The following is a 20736-nucleotide window of genomic DNA, read 5'->3' on the forward strand; positions in this document are numbered from 1 at the left end:
GAGGAAAGGTTTTCAGAAAATAGGTAAGAGTGTAACTGAGCAAGACCCTATGGGTACTTTGGGGGAAAGACCCCCTCCCATATTCTCTGCTTTAGCTCCTCTCTGGAGTACCTAGATAATAGTGTATGAGGCACATTTCCTGAGTTATTTTACAGATGTGAAAGTCAGTTCAGTTGCTCAGTCATGTCTGACTCTTTGTGACCCCATGGACTGCAGCAGGCCAGGCCTCCTTGTCCATCACCAACTCCCAGAATTTACTCAAACTCATGTCCATCGGGTTGGTGATGCCATCCAACCATCTCATCCTCTGTCGTCCCGTTCTCCTCCCCCTTCAACCTTTCCCAGTATCAGGGGCTTTTCCAACGAGTCAGTTCTTCACATCAGGTGGCCAAAGTATTGGAGTTTCAGTTTCAGTATCAGTCCTTTCCATGAATATTCTGGCCTGATTTCCTTTAGGATGGACTGGTTGGATTTCCTTGCAGTCCAAGGGACTCTCAAGAGTCTTCTCCAACACTACAGTTCAAAAGCATCAATTCTTTGGCACTCAGCTTTCTTTATAGTCCAACTCTCACATCCATACATGACTACTGGAAAAACCAAAGCTTTGACTAGACGGACCTTTGTTGGCAAAGTAATGTCTCTGCTTTTTCTATGCTGTCTAGGTTGGTCATAACTTTTCTTCCAAGAAGCAAGCATCTTTTAATTTCATGGTTATAGTCACCATCTGCAGTGATTTTGGAGCCCCAAAAATAACAGTCTGTCACTGTTTCCATTGTCTCCCCATCTATTTGCCTTGAAGTGAAGGGACCAGATGCCATGATCTTAGTTTTCTGAATGTTGAATTTTAAGCCAACTTTTTCACTCTCCTCTTTCACTTTCATCAAGAGGCTCTTTAGTTCTTCTTTGCTTTCTGCCATAAGGGTGGTGTCATCTGCCTATCTGAGGTTATTGATATTTCTCCTGGCAGTCTTGATTCCAGCTTGTGCTTCATCCAGCCTGGCATTTCTCATGATGTACTCTGCATATAAGTTAAATAGGCAGGGTGACAATACACAGCCTTGATGTACTCCTTTTCCGATTTGGAACTAGTCTGTTGTTCCATGTCCAGTTCTAACTGTTGCTTCTTGACCTTCATATAGATTTCTCAGGAGGAGGAAACCCTTTAGGGAGCTTTATATTGGCACCTTTACAATAAATGCTGAGCTTTCCTTCACTGCAACCCAGTGTCAGTAGATTAACTTTACTGCAAATTGGTGAGCAGATCCCAGTTTGGTGTGGTAATAAGAGGAATGTAAATTCTTGATGAATAAAACTGTTACCCCACCCCACTCCCCCAGGAAATAGCATTATATAGTTAGCACAGAATTTTGGAATGAAAAGTCTTGGTTTCAGTTTTGGTCCCAACAACTATTGAAAATATGATTGTGTCGAAGTTTCTCATTATCTCAGTCCCTTCAAATTTTTATGAGGATAATAATGGTGATGTGAGAGTTGGACCATAAAGAAGATTGAGCACCAAAAAATTGATGCTTTTGAACTGTGGTGTTGGAGAAGACTTTTGAGAGTCCCTTGGGTTGCAAGGAGATAAAACCAGTCAATTCTAAAGGAAACCAACCCTGAATATTCATTGGAAGGACTGATGCTGAAGCCGAAACTCCAATGCTTTGGCCACCTGATCAAAGAGTCAACTCATCAGAAAAGACCCTGATGCTGGGAAAGATTGAAGGCAGGAGAAGAAGGGGATGACAGAGGATGAGATGGTTGGTTGGTATCACCAACTCATCGAACATGAGTTTGAGCAAGCTCCAGGAGATGGTGAAGGATAGGGAAGCCTGGCATGCTGCAGTCCATGGGGTTGCAAAGAGTTGGACATGACTGAGTGACTGAACAACAACAAAATCGTGGTGATACCTCTTGGTGATGAAATGTCAGTACATCCTAAAATGGGCTTCATAAATGTGAGTTGTTACTGTGGGCACAGTAAAAATACCTTCAACTATTTGGTGTTTTTAACTTAATTTTTCAATACTTCATTATTAGTCTTTGACCCAGCAATTCACTTCAGGGAATTTATCCTAACAGATATAATTGAGTATGGGAAAAAAAGATATTGTCACATTATTCACTGCAGCATTTCTTAATAATACTAAAATGCTGAAAACAACCTAGATGCCCACCAATAAGTGTCTAGCTGAATAAATTATATCCATTGGGTGGAACAAATGGAATGCCATGCAGCTGTAAAACAAAATAAGGAAACTCCCTATATTTTGTTAAGGAAGGCTCTCTAACACACATTACTAAATAAAAAAGCTAAGTGCAGAACTTGACTTTTACTGTAGAAGAGAGGAACAAAGGGAAAGCAGTCAAGAAACAGTAGTCAGTAGAGTGCTCCTCAAGGGAGTGTACCTAACAATCTGATACATATCTTTGAGTTGTTTGCAGGAACTCTGGTCCCCACCCAGGTGATCCCAGACTAGTTGGAATCTAGGGAATGATGATATTGACCTTTTCTGACCCTCATGACTTCAATTAACTAAAGCTTGGCCTGTCAATCTTTGCTCCAGTTCTACGCTGAATTCCCCCCGCTCCAGCCCCTTCGTGAATATGCATATACCACAAAAGCCCCTTCATGCCTATGTAGAACACTGTTAGCTTAAAAATTCCCCAGGGACTTCCCTGGAGCTCCAGTGGTTAACACTTTACCTTCTAATGCAGGGGTTGCAGGTTCCAGCCCTGGTCAGGGAACTAAGATCCCACATGGCTCACAGCCAAAAAAACCAAAACATAAAACTGAAGTGATATGGTAACAAATTCAGCAAAGACTTTAAAAATGGTCCACATCCAAAAAAAAAAAACACAATTTTCCCCAATTTTGTTGTTTGGGACACTGCTTTGGGAGAGATCCCTGTGTTCTCCTTACTTGCTGAAAGTAATAAGTCCTTCCTCCTCCCAGTGTTTGGCTTGGTTGTATCTTTGGAGGTGAACTCAGTTTTCAGGTAATAAAGGATACACAACAAACAATAGTGGTTAACTAGGGAATTTCCTGGTGGTCTACTGGTTAGGATCTACTCTTTCACTACCCAGGGCATGGGTTTGACCCCACAAGGCGAGTAGTGCAGCCAAAAAAGAAAAAAGTAGTGGTTACTACTGCCAGAGGTGATGCGGCTGTGTGGGAGGGAAGGAGATTTTCACTGTATATATTTTTATATATATTTTTGGATTTTGAAGCATGGGAATATATCCAGTTCAGTTCAGTCGTTCAGTCATGTCCGACTCTTTGCAATCCCATAGACTGCAGCACACCAGGCCTCCCTGTCCATCACTGACTCCTGAAGCCTACTCAAACTTATGTCCATCAAGTCAGTGATGCCATCCAACCATCTCATCCTCTGTTGTCCCCTTCTCCCACCTCCAATCTTTCCCAGCATCAGGGTCTTTTCAAATGAGTCAGTTCTTCACATCAGGTGGTCAAAGTATTGGAGTTTCAGCTTTAGTATCAGTCCTTCCCATGAATATTCTGGACTGATTTCCTTTAGGATGGACTGGTTGGATCTCCTTGCAGTCCAAGGAACTCTCAAGAGTCTTCTCCAACACCACAGTTCAAAAGCATCAATTCTTTGGCACTCAGCTTTCTTTATAGTCCAACTCTCACATCCATACATGACTCCTGGAAAAGCCATAGCTTTGACTAGACAGACCTTTGTTGGCAAAGTAATGTCTCTGCTTTTTCTATGCTGTCTAGGTTGGTCATAACTTTTCTTCCAAGAAGCAAGCGTCTTTTAATTTCATGGCTGAGGTCACCATCTGCAGTGATTTTGAAGCCCCCTAAATAAAGTCCGTCACTGTTTCCATTGTCTCCCCATCTATTTGGACCAGATGCCATGATCTTCGTTTTCTGAATGTTGAATTTTAAGCCAACTTTTTCACTCTCCTCTTTCACTTTCATCAAGAGGCTCTTTAGTTCTTCTTTGCTTTCTGCCATAAGGGTGGTGTCATCTGCCCATCTGAGGTTATTGATATTTCTCCTGGCAGTCTTGATTCCAGCTTGTGCTTCATCCAGCCTGGCATTTCTCATGATGTACTCTGCATATAAGTTAAATAGGCAGGGTGACAATACACAGCCTTGATGTACTCCTTTTCCGATTTGGAACCAGTCTGTTGTTCCATGTCCAGTTCTAACTGTTGCTTCTTGACCCGCATATAGATTTTTCCACAGTTTGTTGTGATCCACACAGTCAAAGGCTTTGTCATAGTCAATAAAGCAAAAGTAGACATTCCAAAATTAAATATTTATTTGAGAACAGACTAATAATATTTACATGGCTGAGGAACTAAACATGTGTGGCTTATCTTAAATATACGATAGCATGGAATGACCTCAGCAGGGGTCAGTTCTGCGAGAGGAGCAGGGAAGGTCGAGGGCAACTGTGGATGAGAAGTCTGTTTAGATGGAGACATCAAAAAAGGAAGCTCTGTGTGTGGCCAAATATGTAACAGGAACAAACAGGCAGGTGCCAGTCTGCCTGAAAATTAACACGAAGGCTGCTTTCAGTAATGGAGAAAACCATATGGCTTTTATGATATAGGAGGTAATGAAAAAGGAATAAAAACAACTGGGAAGACAGAGACATCCCAGGTTACCTTTATTGTTGTTAGTGATTTTGAAAATTATTTTCTGGTGGTGGGAGTGGTGTATGTGGAATGAGAGTTATTTCAAATGTAATCAAAGGGTTTAGGAAAATGCTAACCAGCAGTGGTAAGAACAGAGAATGTTAGCCATCTTGGGAGGGAGGAAGTTACATACAGGCTGTGGTTGGAGGCTTCAGGGAAGGCAACGCAGTGCAGGAGACTGAGTCCGAATCAGAGGCACCAAGGCATTCTGCTTCCTGGGATCCAGCAGATGGGGAGACAAATGTCAGGCTGACAGGGTAATCATCGGTATCAGGGCTATGATATCTGCTAACGGTCAAGGCACTCGCAGAAGAAATAGTGTCTCCAGGGTTACTCACAGGGTGTGGGGGTGGATAGGCAAGACAGCTCCCACCCAGCCAGAGACTTTGAGAGTTGTGAGCAGGGCCTCCTGGGATGCCCTATACTGAGTACAGTCTAACTTATACTCTGAGACTCAGACTCTGAGTCTACCCAGACTCTGAATTAGTAGTTAGACTACTAACCCCAAGGCTGCAGCTCCCTGGGGCCAGCCCTCAGGGAGCAGGGTGTCATTAGCAGAAAGGGACTAATGACCCAAGACTCCCTACTCTGGGCTTGGAGCAAAGCACTTGGGGACAGCCATCTCCTCCAGTCTCACCATGCAGTTTAAATCACATTTTCCTTTTCCTGGGTATTTTGAAGCTTAGTGTGAATATCTAGGAGTGCTTTTTGAGATCCTCTGATGAAAGGTGCAACAGAAATGTAAAGTATTACTATCAACACGGTAAATATTTTAACGGCAACAGCAGAAGTTCTATGTGTAGGCAGAACATAGTTGCACATTCCAACACCCAATATTCCTAAGGGAACCACTGGGGAGTCAAAAATGGTACTTGTGCAAGAGAAGAGAAGCCAGTGATAGTGGGGGAAAAAGAGTTGAATTAAGTAAGAGCCCTCTCTACAATGCTGACCAGTGGAATGGTAATGCCCACTCAAACAGGCTTTATCCAGATACCAAGATTTCCCCTCCAAGTACCAGCCACAAACATGAGTGACAACTGATGTGGATGGTGGAGCAGGTCCAGGCCCAGCCTTTGCGCAAGAGGCAAGCTGCTTCTGGAAGCACTGTTGTCCCGTTAGCAGGCAGACAGGCTCTGGGACATGCCAGCCTGGCAGCTGACTGTTGTAGAGGGAGGGGCTGATGGAGGCTTCCCCTGACAGCACCAGTCTGCCTGAGGTCGACAGGTGCCTGGCTGACCCTGGAGCGGGCTAGGGCTGAGGGAGTGGAGAGAGGGGATAGAGTGATGCATGACCAGGCAGGATTTTTTTCCCCCACCACAGGTCCTGGGAATTTTGCTGGCAAGAATAATCAGCTGGGCTTAATTTAGTGCAGTTTCTTAATTGCTCTTACGCAGTAACTGAAGTTAGAAATTACTAATAACTGCCAGGTGAGTATAAATGATGTTTCAAGCACAGTGCTATAGTCAGCCTCTATATTTTCTCATTTAATCTTCACAACTCTGGGAGGTAGTGCTACTACCCTCATTCAAAGGCAGAGCTCCGAGAAGGTGAAGGACATGCCCAAGACACTACAGTAAGTGGTCAGGCTAGGACCTGAATGCAGGAACTGTAACTCCAAAGCTGTTTTGTCTACAACACTATGTGTCTTCCTCAATGGTTAAAAGGCAACCATCAGGGCTCTGAAATTTTGTTTTCTTGGTTATTATAGTCCTAAAACACACTGCATCCAGAATGTTATCGTCAAAGATAAGGTAGCAAACAAGCTTTCTTCCAACTAACAATATGGCTCAGGTTTTGATCCATGCCTATAAATGGATCTTATCCAAAAAAGAACTACTTTGAAGTCAAGAAGACATGAACATGGACCCCCTGGCCAGGCTTCCATATTTGGTGCCTCTTTCGGACTCACTGTCTCCAGCCTCTTTCCACTTTCCAATCTATATTCCAGACTGTGGCCAGAAATAACTCTGAAAAACCTGTCTGTTTGAAAATCTCCAGGGCTCCCAACTGCGTTCAGAATAAAGCCCGTCCCAGACGGGCAGCCCCGCTCGGCCACGCCCCCCACGGCCCAGCCCCCGCTGGATCTCTCTGAGCCCCAAGCAGTGCGCACTTTCACACCTCGCTGTTATTATTAGCCCTGCTAGTTCCTTTGCCTGCAATGGCCTGGGCTTACCTTCTTTCTGCGTCTGGCAAATGGCTTTCCTCCAAAGGCTGGTTCAAATGTCACTGCTGCTCCCTCAGCGTCCTGACCCAAAGCAGAATTTATTACTCCAGTCGCTTGACCCTCCCCGCTGAGGGCACCTGGTGCCCAAGCATATTATACCACTCACCATCAATTACAGTACATTACTGGATACAGCTGGATCTTGTTTCCCGTTAATTGAGGCAAGGGCAAAAACCATTTCTTACCATCTTTGCTTTCAGAGGCCCAGGTATACACCAAATGCCCTAAGTGTTTTAGAAGAAATAGATGTAGTTATGTGCAAAGGAACCACTCACACAGCACCACAGCGATGATCTCAAAGAAAGTCCCCAATATATGGATAACTGGGGTAGCTGGCTTCCAATTCCTTCTCTACACATCATTACTTGTGATCCACAGAGCTCCTCCACCATGAAATAGAGAATAACTTTATCTTGTGCTCCTGAAGGGTATGAAGGGGGTCATACAGCAACCCCAAATTGCTACCAAGGCACCTTCGCTCTTCCCTCCGGTCAAAAGAGGAAGTTTTGTTTACACAAGGGAAAAGGCTGTGTTGCTAAAAGTATAGTTAAAAGCACTGGTTTAGGATAGTCCCTGGTGCTCCAATGATTAGGACTCGACGCTTTCATTGCTGAGAGCTCTGTGCCATCACCAAAAAAAGCCCTGGTTTTGATGGTCTCTTCCTTTACTTCCTCATGACTATCTATCTGTAAGCACCTCTTCCTAACTGGTTTTCCAGCCTCTAGTCCTTTCCTCTTCCATCCAACTTGCAAATTACTGCCAGAATAAATTTTCTAAAATATTATTTGAATATGTAATGTATATGATCACCAAACATCCAGCTGTACAACGAGAACACTAAACCGTAACCTGCGTCTACCTGAACATACTTCATACATGTCAACCCCTTGCTTAATTACCTGGAGCTGATCACTGTCTTTAATTTTTAATTCTACTTTTTAAAGAATGTTTTATTAAAGGGGAAATGGTGGGGGAGAGGTAAACTAGGAGCATGGGATTAACAGATATAAACTACTATACATAAAATAGATAAGCAACAAGGACTTACTGTATAGTACAGGGAACTATATTCAATAATCTGTAATAACCTATAACGGAAAAGAATCTGAAAATAATAGATATCAAACTGAACCACTTTGCTGTATACCTGAAACTAACACATTATCAACCAGCCATACCTTAATAAAAAAATAGCTTTATTATATATATATATATATATACACGAATCTAGTTGATTTTGCAAGTCTGTAAAGATAGTACCATGTGTCTATCTCCTGGTACATGCTATTTCACTATTATGAATTCGAATTTCATCCATGCTGATGCTCTTGTTTATTTTGCTGTTACATAGTATTCCACTGTGTGCCATACCACAGTGATTTATTCCTTCTCCTGCCAACCAACTCGGATCCTTTCCAAAGCTTTGCTATTACGGGTAACGTGGCTATCAACATTCTTGGTGCACAAGTGTGTTTGTACATTTCTGAACTGGGATGTTAGGTCATAAGGTATACAAATGTTCACCCTTATGAAATAATATCAAAGTTTTTTTTTTTAAACAGACTCTAATAAGCCAGATAAAATTTTCCCTGCTGAAAAATAATTCAGTGTAACTACAACTTGCAAGATAAAATCTAAACCTGCCATTCCATGCCAGTTACCTTCTGGTCCCAAACTAAATTTCATACTTTCTCTCTTATTGTCCCTACTCACCCATCCAAGCACTTCCCTCTCCAGTTGGGCAGATTTGCTCCCGAATATAGAACCCAACTTGCTCATTTTCAACAGTGTAGGCTCTGCTCCTTCCTTTCTAGTGTATAATTTCCATGCACTCCTGCTACTGCCCTTGGGTTCTCCTTCCTTAAAGAAACCTACCCTGTGCACACCTGCCCACTGAAGTCTCTTCCCCCAACTCCTGAAGACCTGTATTCTGCACATCATAAGCCATCAGCCTTCACCCAGACCCACATCTTAGTGTGTTGAGTTTCTTGCTGCCTTGTTGGAAAAATGGATGTTCTAACTGCTGTGTGATCAGATGTCCTTGGGAACTCAGCATTTCCAAAGTCAGTATCTAGTACATTTCTCACCACTCTCTTGACAATGGAATTACTTAATTTTGGATTTGATTGTTTTCCACATAACGTTTCACATGATTATGTCTTATTTTCCCAATTAAGTCATCAGCATCTTAGAGTACAAAGACCATATTTTAAAATTTCATTGCAGTCTCTACAACATTGAATGCAGTCTCATGTGTGCAGCTAGAACTCAATTCAACAAATATTTAACACTTCAGTAGATACCTGAAAATGAAGAGGCTTGAAAGTATGTTTCTAGAAAAATTATATTCTAGCATACAATTTAGATATTATATATATGTGCATAAAATACATATACACAAAAGCTTAAGTGTGTGGATATACATTTGTACAAGCTTAGCAAGTACAATAAAGACAAAGGCGGTCTGGATAGAAACTTTCCAATCACAAAAACAAGAAACAAATAACATCCAAGCCTTTAAACTGCCTAAGAAGTTACTCTTTGGCAAAAACTCTTAGGTTGAGTTTAGTGCTATGGCATCTGTCTCTGAAATATGTTAATGTTCATTTTTGTCATGACTGTGCCTGGGAGATAACTCATTTAGTTAAGTGACCTTTTCTCTCTCAGTTCTCTTTTGATCAAGTTGCTGCCCACCTGCCTAAAAACAATGCATGGTATAATATTTGAGGCAGAAAGAAACCATACTGTCTCCCAATTTAAAAAGTATACTTTAATTTTATTAGTATGAAATATTTTGAGAGAGTTTATTGTATTTGTGACCCAAGTACATGATTTTTAAACATGAAAGGGTTTTAAGCAGAATCATACAATCATTTAGTAAAAGTGCTAGTCGTCAGATCCCGAGAAAAGCAGGAAGGCACTTTCTCTTTTTGGTGTGGATACTGTATTGAACATGTTGCTTAACTGGCTGTTTATTTGATGGAGTTTAATCTGCTTCCCTTTCGTCAGAGTCTTCCTCCTCAAACTCGACTAAAGGAGCGTGTCTGTTGGCCTGAGAACCTTCTTTGTAGAATACCTTCTTGATTGTGCCATCCTTTGGCGCCTTTATGGTATGCTGTAGAGACACAAGGCATGGCAGACAATGGCTGTGATACTAACGAGGGTTGAGCACACACCAAGTCAAGACACAGGAAGAGTGAGAAATGAAGTCAGCTGCTTTGATGTTTTGTCATGTATCAGTGCTTCCTGACCTTTCTCACATCGCAGCACACTGAGAAAATCAAAACATGTTTATGGTGCACTTGGGGGTTGAGAGGCGTCATTACCTTGATACACCTGTAAACCATTCAAGGTCAATAATTGGGAAGCTCTGGATTAGCTAGTAATTCTCAGCCCAAGCTTCACAGTAGACTCTCAGCTGGGAAGCTTTTAAAAACTACTGATCCTTGGGCTCCCCTACAGGAAACCCCAATTCAACCGGACTAGGGAAGGATTTTTTTCCCCCTGATATTTCAAATGGTCTTAACTTACAAAATAAGACAAAAGAAAAATTGGGACCGACAGCTCCCAAAATTTACTTGGCAAGTGAACCCATGATTTCACTTACTTCCATTTTCATGGCAATCATAACCATCAGAGAGTCTCCAGCTTTTACTCTGTCTCCAGCTTTCACAAACACCTAGAGATTCAGAGCGACAGGTTAATATCTAAAAAGAGAGGTCCCTTGTGATGGTCTACATGCGATCTGACAACTGGGCAAATTATACACCTGATCTGTGGTGCGCAGAGTTGGTACAAACGTACAGAGAAGTATGTGCTTGTCTTGTCTGCCAAAGACAAACACACTGGCCCCAGTCAGAGACCCACAGGTCCGCCTGGCATTGCAGGCACTGTCATAGTGGGGTCACTCCTTAGTTCCCCACCTTCACCACCCCCGCCCCATCTAGTTTTCCTTGAATCAGTGAATACATTCTACATATTTCAAGTCTTTTTGTTTTCTCATGAACAGACAGACAAGACATATCACCAACAGGGAAGGACTATAGGCCCACGTCGCTTTATTGTGCTTTGCACATAATGCCTTTTTTTTTTTCCTTTTTTTAAGAGATTGAAGGTTTGTGGCAACTTCATCAAGCACGTCTCTGGGTGCCATTTTCCCAACAGCATTTGCTCACTTTGTGCCTCAGTGCCACATTTTGGTAATTCTTGCAATATTTCAGTATTCCTCCACCAGTAAAAAGATTATAACTCACTGAGAGCAGTGATGATGGTTAGCATTTCTCAGCAATAAAGATTTTTTAAAAATTTTATTTTATATTGGCATATAGTTGATTTACAACGTTGTGTTAGTTTCAGGTGTATAGCAAAGTGATTCAGCTATGCATACATCTAAGTATTTTTTAATTATGGTATGTATGTTGTTTTTTTTCCAGACATGATGCTATTGCACACTTGACAGACTACAGTGTAATCATAACTTTTATATGCACCGGGAAACCAAGAAATTCATGTGACTTGCTGTACTGTACTTGGTGGTAGAGAACCTCACAAGTAGAGATACTGTAGTATCTCTACGGTATGCCTGTACTACACTTAAATGTCTTCACGACAGGCAGAGTGCAGGGTCTTGCCTGGCTTTCTAGTTTTTAGGTTGTTAAAAGAATTAAACTGGTTGGCAACCCAGAAAAAAATCTCTATTTTCCTTTTTTCAAGTATAAATTAAATCATATATGCCATATGGTTTTACTACTTCTCGGTTAACATGGTTTTAAGTAGTTTTTAGAAACATCACACAGTAGAATTAGGTTCTGAAGTCAATGCGTTCAGGCCAAATTGTGAAAAATGAGAAACACGTCTCAAAGCCCCTCGATCACCCAATGTTGAGTGATAGTTTAGTGGCGTTCGATGAAATCAACAATCTGGGTTTAGGCCAGTTATGAGGGGAAAAGTGCATCTTCAATTGTAAACCTGTGCAGGGATGCCCATATGACGAGGGGCCTGTTGGGAACTGAGACTGAATGAGTGAAAGGCAAGTGCAAGTTCCCCAGCCCACTGCCCTTCTGGGGCAAACATTTCCACACACGAGTGGTGGGTGAAATCATTCACACTATTTAAGTAGTTGTTTTCTTCTTCTATTTGTTGGTACCAAGGATTTTTATGACTTAAATGCAGTTGAGGGCACTCTATTGTACGCAAGTAAATAAAAGGAGACCACTGGTCTACCACCACTAGAAGTCATCACCAGTATGGATCTCATATCTGAATATATACTGCATTCAACACCAGACACGTTGTTCTTCACCAATACCTTTCAAATTTGGGATAATGCTTGGTGAATGTTCCATTTTAGTCAACTACTTTGATGGAATTCTCACTTCAAAGAAAAGTCCTTATCATAAATTAGGTAAATTTATGATTCACTGAAGACTGTAATATAGAACTTGAATCTTTGATAGATCTTCTTGTTTTCTTGAAATGGATGCTTTCCAATGAACAAGATTTAGAGAGGGGGAGAAGGATATATGAAACAAAGTTCAACAAAGACATTTATTGGGACTTACTGGACATCATTCTACATACATTCATGTCAATACCTTTTCAACAGTTCCAGTCATAGGAGCTACAGCACCCCCTTGGGTTTCTCCTGAGCTTGCTGAAGACAAGTATCGGGGAACCGGAATGCCAATCTGAATACTTCCATCCTATAAGTAGAAATGATATTTATAGGATATATATATAGGATGTATATTTATAACATAAATTAGAAATGAAATTAAGATATTATCACTGTAGTTTTATGAATAGGCCTGAGGTGATGATTATTTTCAAGCTATTTGTTAAATATGAGTCTTATTTAATACCAGGATTCTAACTAGCTTTGTGAAAGTCGGTCAGTCATGTCCAACTCTTTGCGACCCTCCAAGGAATTCTCCAGGCCAGAAACTGGAGTGGGTACCCTTTCCCTTCTCCAGGGGATCTTCCCAAGCCAGGGATCAAACCTAGGTCTCCCACATTGCAGGCGGATTCTTTACCAGCTGAGCCACAAGGGAAGCCCAAGAATACTGGAGCAGGTAGCCTATCCCTTCTCCAGCAGATCTTCCTGACCCATGAATTGAACCAGGATCTCCTGCATTGCAGGTGGATTCTTTACCAACTGAGCGTCTGAGCAAATTACTAAACCCCTTTCAGTCTTGATTTCTACTATAAAGAAGTAATGGCATACATACCACAGAGGGGATTAAAAGAATTAAGTACCTAACTGTTGGTAAAAGACAGCCACTGTCTACAAGCCATTTTAGTAGCATCTCCACTCTCAGTTCCTTAGTCTAAGCCAGGAACTCTTCTTAAGAAATATATAAAATGTCCTTGATGGTCTCAATAACGTTATGAGGTGGGTATTGTTACTTATTCCTGTTTATAAATAGGAGAACTAAAACCTAGAGAGTTTAACTTGCTCAAGGTCAAGCAGATGCCGGTAGGGCCAGGATTTGAAAGCAAACAGCTTCACACATCAGAACTCATCAGTTCAGTTCAGTTCAGTCACTCAGTCGTGTCCGACTCTTTGCAACCCCATGGACTGCAGCATGCCAGGCCTCCCTGTCCATCACCAACTTCAGGAGTTTACTCAAACTGATGTCCAATGAGTCAGTGATTCCATCCAACCATCTCATCCTCTGTTGTCCCCTTCTTCTCTGCCTTCAATCTTTACCAGCATCAGGCTCTTATTCAAATGAGTCACCGCTTCGCATCAGGTGGCCAAAGTATTGCAGCTTCAGCTTCAGCATCAGTCCTTCCCATGAATATTCAGGACTGATTTCCTTTAGGATGGACTGGTTGGATCTCCTTGCAGCCCAGGGGACTCTCAAGAGTCTTCTCCAACACCACAGTTCAAAAGCATCAATTCTTCAGCACTCAGCTTTCTTTACAGTCCCAACTCTCACATCCATACAAGACTATTGGAAAAATCATACCTTTGACTAGATGGATATTTGTTGGCAAAGTAATGTCTCTGCTTTTTCTATGCTGTCTAGGTTGGTCATAACTTTTCTTCCAAGGAGCAAGCATCTTTTAATTTCATGGCTACAGACACCATCTGCAGTGATTTTGGAGCTCAAAAAATAAAGTCTGTCACTGTTTCCACTGTTTTCCCATCTATTTGCCTTGAAGTGATGGGACCAGATGCCATGATCTTAGTTTTCTGAATGTTGAATTTTAAGCCAACTTTTTCACTCTCCTCTTTCACTTTCATCAAGAGGCTCTTTAGTTCTTCTTTGCTTTCTGCCATAAGGGTGGTGTCATCTGCATATCTGAGGTTATTGATATTTCTCTTGGCAATCTTGATTCCAGCTTGTGCTTCATCCAGCCTGGCATTTTTCATGATGTACTCTGCATAGAAGTTAAATAAGCAGGGTGACAATACACAGCCTTGATGTACTCCTTTTCCTATTTGGAACCAGTCTGTTGTTCCATGTCCAGTTCTAACTGTTGCTTCCTGACTTGTATACAGGTTTCTCAGGAGGCAGGTCAGGTGATCTGGTATTCCCATCTCTCTAAAAATTTCCACAGTTTGTTGTGATACACACAGTCAAAGGCTTTGGCGTAGTCAATAAAGCAGAAGTAGATGTTTTTTTTGAACTCTCTTGCTTTTTTGATGATCCAGCGGATGTTGGCAATTTGATCTCTGGGATTCCTCTGCCTTTTCCAAATCCAGCTTGAACATCTGGAAGTTCACAGATCACGTACTGTTGAAGCCTGGCTTGGAGAATTTTGAGCATCACTTTGCTAGCGTGTGAGATGAGTGCAATTGTGTGGTAGTTTGAGCATTCTTTGGCATTACCTCTGTTTGGGATTGGAATGAAAACTGACCTTTTCCAGTCCTGTGGCCACTGCTGAGTTTTCCAAATTTGCTGACATATTGAGTGTGGCACTTTCACAGCATCATCTTTTAGGATTTGAAACAGCTCAACTGGAATTCCATCACCTCCACTAGCTTTGTTCGTAGTGATGCTTCCTAAGGCCCATTTGACTTCACATTCCTGGATGTCTGGCTCTAGGTGAGTGATCACACCATCATGATTATCTGAGTTGTGAAGATCTTTTTGTATAGTTTTTCTGTGTATTCTTGCCACCTCCTCTTAATATTTTCTGCTTCTGTGAGGCCCAGACCATTTCTGTCCTTTATTGTGCCCATCTTTGCATGAAATGTTCCCTTGGTATCTCTAATGTTCTTGAAGAGATCTCTAGTCTTTCCCATTCTATCGTTTTCCTCTATTTCTTTGCATTGATCACTGATGAAGGCTTTCTTATCTCTGCTTGCTATTCTTTGGAACTCTGCATTCAAATGGGTATATCTTTCCTTTTCTCCTTTGCTTTTTGCTTCTCTTCTTTTCATAGCTATTTGTAAGTCCTCCTCAGACAACCATTTTGCCTTTTTGCATTTCTTTTTCTTGGGGATATTCTTGATCACTGCCTCCTGTACAATGTCACGAACCAGAACTCATGCTCTTCACCAATCCATTCTACTGCCTCTGCCATTATACTGTTATAGCACATAGACTATGGAAGCAATGCCTGGCAAAAGGAGATCATCCTTGACTCCAAATATACAGTTTAATTACTGGAATACTGAAGGCATCTCATCACAAAGTACTCTGGTCTGGAAGATGGTTCTCAAGTGTGAGAAGGCTCTGAAGAGGTCACAGGAAATTTGATAATCCACTTCCTTTCTTCGCCCACACAGAACGCTAAGGTCTCCTAACAAGCTCCTAATCATATCCATGCCAAGCCTACCTCAACCATCCTTCAACTGCCAAGAGACCACCACTAACCCACACGCACCTCCCCTGTAAGGAATATCTGGTCCATAGACTCCTCCCACAATGGTCACCTCCTCCCAAGTCTCCACAATTCCCAGTGCCAGGAGGACAGTGGTTGGGGGAAGTGTTTAGAGTATTTGAGAATTAAAGGAAGAAATGGATATGTGTCTGTCAGTGAGAATCTGTGAGAACAGATGTGGTGAATGGAGAAATAGAGAGGTAGAAACGTGACAAAGATTCAGACTGAAAGGGGGATAGACACAAAGTCACAGCAGTGAGAGAAGGAAACAGGGTGTGCTGCTCGCCCTCATCCCTCTGAGGGCACTGTGTGGCATGCAGGATCTCTGACTAGAGATTAAAACCATGCCCCCTGCATTGGAAGCACAGAGTCTTAACCACTGGACTGCCAGGGAAGTTCCAAAACAGGATCTTTCTAATTTCTCAGTGGAATACTTCTGGTCAAGCAATTTTCTCCCAAACTCCAATAGTGTTATTATAAAACACTAAAAAGACATTACCATGGAAAATAGGTAAATAGTGTTTTTCAGGATAATTAGCTTAATTTTACTAGCAACTCCATTAACAGAAGATTTCAGATAAGTGCAGTCTCCCTCACTGCAAAGATCACCAAGGACATGGAAAGTTTTATCTTCAATCTGAAAAAACAAAAAATTAAGATCCTTAAAGTAAATGAACAACCTTACAGAATTAAAATCAAAATCAATTCTTTACTGTTAATAGTTTCAAAAGGAAACAGGTAAAAACATTTTTTTAAATCATGCAGGAAATTTCCTAAGATTCATAAACAAAATAGTCTAGAAAGAAACAGCAGTAAGATAATTAAAAGGAAAAAAAAATAGTTATGTAACATATCTACAGTAGCACCATAATGCTACGGATAAAAGTTCCTTTAAGAATAATAATAAGAAAGTGAGATAGAAATACAAATCAAAGTAAGAAAAATTATTAAAATTCAGTTGAGTATATTATATGTTAATACTCATTTCTGAGTATCCAAAGTAAATTGAGTTTTACTGTGCAAAAGTTAGTGATGAATAACGCCAGAATCTCATAATTAGATTGATTTCTTTTATCTCACCAACATGGAGATTGAATTTATGGGTTTTCAGTTATGATTTAAGAAGATAAGTTAGGTGGAGATTGAGCACAGTTTTCTTACTCTGAGAGACAGAGTACCAAAGAACAGATTTCACACTTAATCTTTTCAAAGTAGCTGACAAAAGGACATGAAATCATGCTGTTCTAAAGGATGTTTTCTCATTTATATACACAAGAAAAAATTTCCCCTATACACATAAAATTCATTTAAATCTTCTTTATTTTTCAATTCCCCTGTTAAGAGTCAGAGTCCTGTGGCTATTCTTTTCAAATATATTATATAGGTTAAAGTGAAATAGGTCACACTGCAGTATTTATACATGGTTCTCATCTATCCTAAGTTAAATATGACATTTCACTCTGCTTTGTAACCTACTAAGACAGCCATTTGAACGTCTGTGGAATTCTCAGGATATAAAGGTTAGATTGGGAACAGTTTTGTTTAAAGACGTATAGAAGCTCATTCTAAATTTGTGAAGGTAGTTCCATGAGCAGACCAGAACAAACCTGCAATTTACTTTACCATTTACCAAGGGATAAGAAGGGGTCCCTAAACCAGAGGTTACCAATATTAATTGCAACCCATATGCTTAAGTTGATTTCCCATCATTTGTCTGAATCACAGAGAAAGGAAATCAATGTGTCTCAAAGTGTTGGGGAATCTAAAGAGCATCATTGATAAATTCATTTTGTTGGATTTGAAATCTCTTAGCTCATAGGAAAAATGATTTATTCTATTTTCTGAATTTTATACTCACTATAGGAATTTGGTTGAGTTCTCACATTGTTTTTTAATCCTTTGGCATTTTATTTTGCCAATGTAATGGATTTTTTAAAACTGAGGTCTATCACAAAAATTTTGACTAAAGAGCCTCAAAGTATGACCTGTGGATCCCTTGGGGTCCCCCAAGCCCCTTAAGGAGTTCCACAAAGTCAAACAATTTCTTAATAACATAATATTGTCTTTTTTCTACTCTCATTCTCTTACAAGTATATAGTGGAATTTTCTAGAGATTCTAGGACACATGATAATGATATTACTCTGATGGCTAATGGAATGTGTGCTTGGTGATAATCTTTTCTCAGTTTATCCTGCAACTCAACAACAAAAACCCAGCCAGATTTTTTTAGAAAGGCAAATAACTTGAATAGATATTTCTCTAAAGAAGATAAGCAGGCAATTAGCAATGAAAAGATGCTTAATATCATTAGTCATTATGGAAATACAAATCAAAACCATAGTAAGATACTACTTCCATACCTTAGGGGTTTTTTGTTTTTAATAAAAACAACAACAACAACAAAACAAAGTAGCTAGAATATAAGTGTTGGCAAGGAGGGATGTAGAGAAATTGGATTTTTTTGTGCACTGCCAATGGGAATGTAGAATGGTATGGACACTATGGAAGAGTATGGTAGTTCCCCCCAAAATTAAAAAGAGAATTACCATATGATACAGGAATTCTACTTATTTGGGTACATGCCTAAAAGAATTGAAAACAGGGTCTCGAAGAGATACTTGTATACAGATGTTCACAGAAGCATTATTTACAATAGGCAAAAGATGGAGGCGACCCAAGTGTCCACTACTCATCTATGTATTTAGATTGGATAAATAAAGTGTAGTACATACATACAATGGAATATTATTCAGCCTTAAAAAGGAAGGGAATTTGGATGGATACTACAACAATGGAAGGGCCTCAAAGACACGCTACGTGAAATTAGCTAGTTACAAAGGAGTAAGCGCTGAATGATTCCACTCATACGAGGTACCTAGAGCAGTTCAATGTGCAGAGACAAAGTAGAATGGTGATTGCCAGGGCCCAGGAAGGGTGGGTGGAGGAGGGGGAGTGGACCCTTTTAATTGGGACAGAATTTCAGTTCTGCAGGAGAACAGTTCTGCAGATGGATGGTGGTGATGGTTGCACAACAATGTGAATGATTTAATGCCATGAAATTGTATGCTTAAAAATGGTTAAAATGACAAATCACATATTATGTACATTTTAAAAACAAACATTAAAACAATAACACATTTTTTTCTCGGTATAATTTTCTAAACGGTAAATATTAATAGATGTAACTAATACAAACAAAAACTCTTTGGGGAATCTCAATAACTTTTAAGAGTGTTTTACAGAGGTCTTGAAACCAAACATTTGAGAACTGCTGCTTTAGATATAAATACATTCACATAATTAAGGGGCTTTTTAGATGTCTTATATCAAATATTATTATCATTATTTTTTTAACCAAGTTTTTATTCTTAAGGAAATTACAGCCAAACTGAGTAAATAATCAGAAACTATATAGGGAGTAATTTTTCCAAATTGGTCTGAAATAAAAGCTTATGACATTCTCCTAACTATAGTCATGATAATCAATGGCTTCAAATAAAGTAGAGAGTGAAAACATGCTCTACTCAGTATGAGAGAAATCAGATTCAGCTCTGAGCTGTAGAACAAAACCAAGGAGGCTTACCTGCATGCTATATGATCCATCACGGTTATATGTTACAGCTATGGCTACATCTTTATGGAAAAAGTGGGGAAATTAAAGAACAGTTAGAAGACATACAGTTTATTCAGTAACTGAGGTTCTGAAAACCTCACTTTCAACCTAAGGAAAACTAGTTTTTAGGGATATCAACATCTTTTAACTCCCTGACAATAAAATTTTAAAAAATTAAAAAATCAGACAGGTTTCAATAAAGGTGAATTTCAGACTTTTCTTGTTTAAAACTGAAGTTCTAACTCTTTTACAGTTATAGGATATTTCGGATATTTCCCCCTCAACAAGAAAGGCTGTAGTGTCATAGTAGAAAACGTAATTAATTGGGAAAGAGAAGTTCTGGCTTAAGGCCCAAATCTGCCATCCATGGTATGATCATCTCTGTGAGCCTAAGACATTTAAACTCCTGCTTTTCTTAAAAGCTATATATGATAAACCCACAGCAAACATTATCCTCAATGGTGAAAAATTGAAAACATTTCCCCTAAAGTCAGAACAAGGCAAGGGTACCCACTCTCACCACTAACTATTCAACATAGTTTTGGAAGTTTTGGCCACAGCAATCAGAGCAGAAAAAGAAATAACAGGAATCCAGACTGGAAAAGAAGAAGTAAAACTCTCACTGTTCGCAGATGACATGATCCTCTACATAGAAAACCCTAAAGATACCACCAGAAAATTACTAGAGCTAATCAATAAATATAATAAAGTTGCAGGATATAAAATTAACACAGAGAAATCCCTTGCATTCCTATACACTAACACTGAGAAAACAGAAGGAGAAATTAAGGAAACAATTCCATTCACCATTGCAATGAAAAGAATAAAATACTTAGGAATATATCTACCTAAAGAAACAAAAGACCTATATATAGAAAACTATAAAACACTGATGAAAGAAATCAAAGAGGACACAAATAGATGGAGAAATAAACCATGTTCATGGATTGGAAAATGAGTATACTACCTAAAGCAATCTATAGATTCAATGCAATCCCTCTCAAGCTACCAACAGTATTTTTCACAGAACTAGAACAAATAATTTCACAATTTGTATGGAAATACAAAAAACCTCAAATTGCCAAAGCAATCTTGAGAAAGAAGAATGGAACTGGAGGAATCAACCTGCCTGACTTTAGGCTCTACTACAAAGCTACAGTCATCAAGACAGTATGGTACTGGTACAAAAACAGAAATATAGATCAGTAGAACAAAATAGAAAGCCCAGAGATAAATCCATGCACCTATGGACACCTTACCTTTGACAAAGGAGGCAAGAATATACAATGGAGAAAAGACAATCTCTTTAACAAGTGGTGCTGGGAAAACTGGTCAGCCACTTGTAAAAAAATGAAACTAGAACACTTTCTAACACCATACACAAAAATA

General features: G+C 40.0%; 1 protein-coding gene and 1 long non-coding RNA gene across 5 annotated transcripts in view; both read right to left on the bottom strand.

Annotated features, from left to right (window-relative positions):
• Positions 1–4109: 4109 nt before the first annotated feature.
• On the bottom strand, positions 4110–6926 carry LOC147379613 (uncharacterized). 2 transcript variants are annotated; one of them, XR_015162325.1, is made up of 3 exons: positions 6848–6926; positions 4808–4889; positions 4110–4245 (listed from the first exon to the last, which is right to left on the bottom strand). It is a non-coding gene; the product is annotated as an uncharacterized LOC147379613 (long non-coding RNA). The 2 variants fall into 2 exon arrangements; XR_015162322.1 differs by lacking the exon at positions 4110–4245 and adding an exon at positions 4389–4526.
• Positions 6927–9653: 2727 nt separating this feature from the next.
• Positions 9654–20736, bottom strand: part of MCCC1 (methylcrotonyl-CoA carboxylase subunit 1) — a 58628-nt gene continuing 47545 nt past the window's right edge. For all 3 annotated transcript variants that reach the window (XM_086395979.1, XM_086395969.1, XM_086395967.1), the window contains 5 exons: positions 19318–19367; positions 16233–16370; positions 12493–12600; positions 10506–10577; positions 9654–10013 (listed from right to left, as the gene is read on the bottom strand). In XM_086395979.1, the coding sequence (XP_086252105.1) occupies positions 9885–10013; positions 10506–10577; positions 12493–12600; positions 16233–16370; positions 19318–19367 (497 nt within the window). In that variant the 3' untranslated portion in view covers positions 9654–9884. The remainder of the gene's footprint in view (positions 10014–10505; positions 10578–12492; positions 12601–16232; positions 16371–19317; positions 19368–20736) is intronic.

This window comes from Bos grunniens, chromosome 1 (genome assembly GCF_055505025.1).
Source record: "Bos grunniens cultivar Pamir isolate PY7600 chromosome 1, Bosgru_T2T1.0, whole genome shotgun sequence".
Taxonomy (NCBI): Eukaryota; Metazoa; Chordata; class Mammalia; order Artiodactyla; family Bovidae; genus Bos; species Bos grunniens.